Source organism: Elaeis guineensis, chromosome 9 (assembly GCF_000442705.2).
Source record: "Elaeis guineensis isolate ETL-2024a chromosome 9, EG11, whole genome shotgun sequence".
In the NCBI taxonomy this organism is placed as follows: Eukaryota; Viridiplantae; Streptophyta; class Magnoliopsida; order Arecales; family Arecaceae; genus Elaeis; species Elaeis guineensis.
In genome coordinates, this window is record NC_026001.2 from 17,777,381 (window position 1) to 17,783,567 (window position 6,187).

Below are 6,187 nucleotides of genomic sequence, written 5' to 3' on the forward strand. Positions count from 1 at the left end.
TTCGGTACGACCTAGTCCAATCGGGTCTACCAAGCACCAGAATCAAGCCGAGCCATTTAGCCAAGCCCAGACTGCAACCTAAGCCGAGCCAGACCAGCTTGTCTCGTGGGTCCCACTCCCCAGTCCTCTCTCCAAGTGCACTTCCCCGGTGAAAGTAAAACCTCTCCATTTTTCGATTCCCCTCCCAACGCTCCCCACTACAAATACCTTCTCCCTCCCCTTTCTCTGGCGCTCTCTCCTTTTAAGTTTCCAGAGAGAGAGAGAGAGAGATGCCGGATACTGCCGTATAGGGCGGCGATCAACGATCGAGGGATCGGGACCGGCGGAGTCGGCGATCGTCGGATTGGGTGGGGGGTTTCGATGACGGTGTTCGGGCACGGGATGGTGGTCGCCGGCAGTGGCGGAGGGGGAGGGGGAGGAGGGAGTAAGTTGGGGAGGCAGCAGGTGTGGCCTGTAGAATACGAGACGGAGGCGGCGTCGCGGAGGCTGGTGGAGGCAGCGGAGCGGGGGGATCTGAGGGTGGCGGCGGAGTGCCTGGCGGATCCGATGGTGGATGTGAACTACTCCGGGGCGGTGTGCCTCAAGTGGCGGTGGGCGGAGGTGGTGCTCCGGGAGGAGGCCCCCGACGAGGTTCGTGTCGAGTACGAGGAGCTCCGCACCGACGTCTCCGCCCTCTTCCTCGCCGCCCGCTCCGGCCACCTCCCCCTCGTCCGCAAGCTCCTGGTACCATTCCTATCTCTGCCCCCTTTTTTTTTCTTGAAAAAGCTTCGATTATATCCGATTTTCCTTTTTGTTTCTAATCTCCAATCGCTTTTTTCGAGGAAAAGAAAATCCGAATCGGAAAGTTGAGTTTGGATTTTAGGGCATTTCAATTTTTATAGCAGAATTATTGGTTCTCTTCGATATATTTTTTCATTTTTCAAGGAAAAAAAAAAAAAAAGGCTGAAACGACATGCTCAAAACTTCGACTATTTTTGTTTTTTTGTTTTTTTCGTTTTACTAATTTCCCTTTGGCCTCCAGGATTTTGATATTCCTACCCTTCTATATTTTACTACCACTTTCTCTGACCCCTGTGAGACCGCCCGGACTATTTAGGCGTGTAATTGCATTTAATACAATAACAACTCCTGTAAATATCCGCTGGCTTTTAGTCTCCTGTTCGGTAGACTGATACCCAAGGGGCCATACGTATCACCAGAAGTTTTCTCGCCGTGGGATTTTGGTACGCAGCACCAATGTTCTTGTGCCCCTTGGAATGACGAGAGAAGAGTAGGGTTGCGCCACCATCATTTTTTGCCATATCTGTGCCTGTCAGAGAGCGCCGATTTCTTCATGAGAGTGTATATATCAAACCAGGGGAAGGCATTTATGAATTTTTTGGATTTTTTTTTAATGAATTTATCCCGAAATATCTGACATTTTTCATGGTCTCTGTACCGTTAGGAAGCCCTTAATTCCGTGTCCTCCCTATGAAGTTAATATCCGCTTACGCCGTTTAAACATGAATGCGCCGTACATTGCCACGTGGACTTGGCTCCCCATTCGAAGATTCCAAGCGGTTAAGCCGCTCCCTCTTTCTTTTCGCGATGGAAGCCGCTCCCTCTTGACAACCATCCGGATGGTCTCCGGTCCCCTCATCACCTCAATTTGCTGTGTCATAATCCCAGCCGTCAAATCCACTGATCTCCTCTTTTCCTTGATCTAATTAGGTTGTTGCAGGGATTATTAGGGGGACAAGAACAGGAGTTTAGCTCCAGTATCACGGTCTCGTGATTCCTGTGGGCCGATGGTGCGCGGACTGATAACCCCATTGCCCCCTCACGCACCGACTCTCTGGCTCCCAGCTGGCCGTGCGGCACGCACCCATCTGGGGATAAATGGGACTGGGTCACGTGAGGTAACCAGATGGGTACGTAAGGCCGCCCCCTCTCGACCTCATTTCGCTTTCCTCTCGGCCTTCGTGCCACACTTCACTATTGCCGGCGAACTATACCGAGGTACCACGGCGCCGTATCCGCCGGCACCATTAGATCCAGACCATCCATTTTCCATTCCACCTATTTTGGCAGTCCTGCATTGGGTTGCAATTTGTTGGCCCCACCCAGGGCATGGTTAACATGCGACTTCGGTGTGCTGTAGTGATGAGGTGCGCCATCACTGGCCATTAAAATGATGATCTGCTGCATGATCTTCAATAATTGTACCAGTACACCATCGCGCATTTGCTACATTAATTATCGTATCCTGAATTGCTTCAGCTCTGAGTTTGCTGCTATCTTTCGAGACTAATTAATGAACATTTCAGTCCTTTCGTTTTGTTTTTGGCCTGCCTAGTTTGACAGGCGCCTCTGTTCGCTGAGAGCGACCGGTGAGTACAGAGCGAGTGAAAAAAAGGAACACGGGCGGTGGGTCGACACACGCACATTCCCACTGTTGTTAGGTCGTCTCAGCCGTACGGTTGTCCGTACTCGTCTCCTCCTTTGCTCTTACTCTATGATTGCCAGCTGTCCCCTTTGGAAACGCTCACCTCTGCCAGGTTCCGTGGGATCCATCTTGGTCGGTGCTATCGTCCTTATATGATCAGACGGCTCTTAAAGTTGCATATACCTTTTATCTTAGGCCACGTTGGTTCTAGTTTGCATTGATTGATGGACCCCTCCCAGGTGCCCGGAATTTAGACCTTTTAACAAGAACAAAACTAAATCCATTCCCCCTCTACAGAGAGATCTTGCCGGGCTCGTATCTTTAGGGCCGTACCTCATTACTGCCAAGTTCTTGTCGCTTAGCCATTCGCAAAATTTGTTCTTGTATTGTCTTTTGGTGATGGTTTGACTGGTTGATTGGAGGATTGTGAATGGTTGGGAGCAGGAGGCGGGAGCGGACGTGAACCAAAAGCTGTTCAGGGGGTATGCGATGACCGCGGCGGCGAGGGAGGGGCGGGTGGAGGTGGTGGAGGTGCTGCTGAAGGCGGGGGCCTCGCAGCCGGCGTGCGAGGAGGCGGTGGTGGAGGCATGCTGCCACGGGCGTGCAAGGCTGGCGGAGCTCCTCATGGGCGCCGACCTCGTCCGCCCACATGTCGCCGTGCATGCGCTCGTCTCTGCTGCTGCCCGGGGGTTTGTCGACGTTGTGGACGCCCTTATCCAGGTATGCATCATCGGCACCTATTAATTGTCGTTCATGTCATTTTACCAAAGCTTGTAAGGGTATTTATGTCACGTGGGTTTTGGTAGAGACTTTGTTTTAGTCCCACATCGGCTATTTTAAAATCAGTATATAGCTTTACAAAGTAAGGAAGCGGCTTTTTAGGCGTGTTCGTTGAAAGGAGAGACGGTTGGCATCTCCCCTGACAGGGACGGGAACAGCCTTCGGGCTTTCCTGTTATACACGCGGTTAAGGCTACCCGCTGCGGCGGATCTTATCCAAATTTTTTTAACAAAAAAAATAATTATAAAATAAACTTAAGAAGTGGGTAACTGAAAATATCAGGAATTGAATTTTACATTATTGAAATAAACTTATGAAAGAGTAGAAAATCTAGTGCAAACGATTTGTGCGGTCTAGTGGTTCCCAGAAATCCTGCTCAAAAATTTAATAGAAATTTTTATTGGACCATCAGTTAATTAATTAAATTATCTAATTAATCAAGTTGAATTAATTAATTCAGTTGCATACTGAGCCCTCTGTGAACATATAGAATAGAACTCACAATTTGATTCATACATACAGTAAAATTATAGTTAAAATATTAAACACGATAATCCATTTGAGTATGATTTACAGTGCATTTAAGTAGTTTTTGTCTAATTTATAAATTGTAACAAGTGTAGATGCTCCAGTAGTAGATTGAATACAATTTTTGGCTCAATTTATGAATGTTGTTAATATCTCCTGCAGTGTGGGGTGATCCAAATGCAACTGATCGCATGCTACTCCGCTCGTTGAAGCCATCACTGCACATCAACGTCAACTGTACAGCTCTGGTCGCCGCCATCGTCAGTCGGCAGGTCGCTGCCGTCCGACGGTTACTTCAGGTACGACCCCAAACTCACTTATTAGCAGCTAAACACAAGTCTTCGGCATAAATGTTTGATACCGTTTTGATCCAGGCCGGAGTGAGGACAGACATCATGGTGAGGTTGGGTGCATGGTCATGGGACACTGCAACTGGAGAGGAGCTCCGGGTGGGAGCCGGGCTCGCCGAGCCCTACAGCGTTACCTGGTGTGCCGTCGAATACTTCGAATCCACCGGAACGATACTGCGACTGCTCCTCCATCACTCCTCCCCCACCAACACCTTCCACTTCGGCCGGACCCTTCTCCATCATGCCATCCTTTGTGCCAATCCACGTGCTGTCCAGACCCTCCTGGCCTGTGGAGCCGACTGTGAGCTCCCAGTGAAAACCACCAGGAAGAACGAGTTCCAGCCCATCCACATGGCCGCCCGGCTTGGCCACCCTTCAATCTTGCAAATCTTGATCCATAACGGGTGTGACCTCGATTCAAGAACAGAGTCCGGGGAGACTCCATTGATGCTATGCGCACGGTACAAGCATGATGATTGCCTTGAAGTTCTTGTATCCGCTGGTGCTGACCTTGGCCTGGTTAACTCTTCTGGTGCCTCAGCTGCATCGATTGCTGCTGCAAACCGGTGGAGCATCGGCTTCCGACGTGCTGTTCTTGATGTTATCAGGTCAGGGAAGGTTCCTTGTTCGACTGATCCATCCATGTTCTCTCCATTGATATTTGCAGCACGCTTTGGCGATGTCGAAGCTTTGGAAGTACTGCTGATGCAACCAGAGGTTAACATCGATGAGCGAGATGAGAATGGATTCACACCAGTTATGGTTGCAGCCAAGGAAGGCAATGTCGATGCCTTCCGCTTCCTGGTCTTTGCCGGTGCCAATGTGAAGCTAAGAAACAGAGCAGGGGAGACGGCGATCACGCTTTCTCAATCGAACAGCAATTCGGATCTTTTCGAGCAGGTGATGTTAGAGTTCGCTCTCGAGAAGGGGAATGCAGGAGGGTTCTATGCTCTGCACTATGCTGCTCGACGTGGAGATTTAGCTGCGGTGCGGCTTCTGACCTCCAGGGGTTGCGATGTCGATATGGCGGATGGAGATGGGTATACACCACTGATGCTGGCGGCAAGGGAAGGTCATGGAGCGGTGTGTGAGTTGTTGATTGCTTCTGGTGCCAGGTGTAATGTCAAGACTCATAGGGGGAGACGGCACTTTCACTGGCGAGGATGAATGTTAAATTTGGGAATGAAGCAGAGGGTGTGATATTGGATGAGGTAGCGAGGGTGTTGGTGTTGGAAGGGAGGTGTGTGATGAAGCACACCAAGGGTGGGAAGGGATCACCGCATGGGAAGGTGCTGAGGATGGTGGGGGGTGCAGGCGTGCTGCGGTGGGGGAAGTCGAGTTGCAGGAATGTGGTGTGCAGGGAGGCTGAGGTTGGGGGGAGCTTGGCGTTTCGGAGGAACCGGAAAGCAAAGAGGGATGCGTTTGAGGCTGGGCTGTTCAGGGTGGTGACCACCAAGGGGAGGGAGGTGCATTTTGTGTGCGAGGGTGGGAAAGAGGTGGCAGAGCTCTGGGTGAGGGGGATTAGGCTGGTGACGAAGGCAGCTTTTGGGAAAGGAGAGAAGTGAGCGGTAGAGGACTAGACTAGAAACCTGGGATTTATCTCCTGGGAGGGTTCTTTTCGAAGCATTGTAGAGAATGCGGGGGGGGGGGGGGGGGCGGGGGGGAGAGAGAGAGAGATGTAGCTAGACTTCGAGCCCAGGTTTTTCTTTTCTTTCTTTTCTTTTCTTTTCTTTTTTGACGTTGTTTTGAATGGTGTATAGTATGATTTTAAATAAAATGTAGATTTTCCTTGGTGCATTCCTTGAAATACTAGTGAGGTAATGGATTTGGAAGCAGAGTGAGAAACTGCACCTAGAATGAAATTATCAAGAGATCAAACTATTGGAATTTATCTGATTAAATACATCTAGATGTTGCCCATACTAACACATCATGCACAGAATAAACCTCCAATACGATAGTAAAACTTATTTTATGATATGTATGATAAAATAAATTTCTATGTAATCATAGTGAAGATATCATGTAGGCTAATCTTTATATCTAGCTTTGATACCAAAGCATATGCAAGGGTATCCTAAAGACTTGTCTCCAACTCATCTAA

At 49.4% G+C, this 6,187-nt stretch overlaps 1 protein-coding gene and 1 non-coding gene across 2 annotated transcripts; both read left to right on the forward strand.

The window, feature by feature from the left end:
- Nucleotides 1-239: 239 nt before the first annotated feature.
- LOC105051605 (uncharacterized) lies at nucleotides 240-5,880 on the forward strand. The gene is given in 6 exon segments (XM_010932135.4): nucleotides 240-723; nucleotides 2,870-3,145; nucleotides 3,896-3,899; nucleotides 3,902-4,032; nucleotides 4,108-5,215; nucleotides 5,218-5,880. Coding segments are annotated over 6 exon segments (2,313 nt in total). The 5' UTR covers nucleotides 240-360; the 3' UTR covers nucleotides 5,649-5,880.
- LOC114914547 (U6atac minor spliceosomal RNA) lies at nucleotides 3,310-3,432 on the forward strand. The gene has a single exon (XR_003801892.1). It is a non-coding gene; the product is annotated as a U6atac minor spliceosomal RNA (small nuclear RNA).
- Nucleotides 5,881-6,187: the final 307 nt, after the last annotated feature.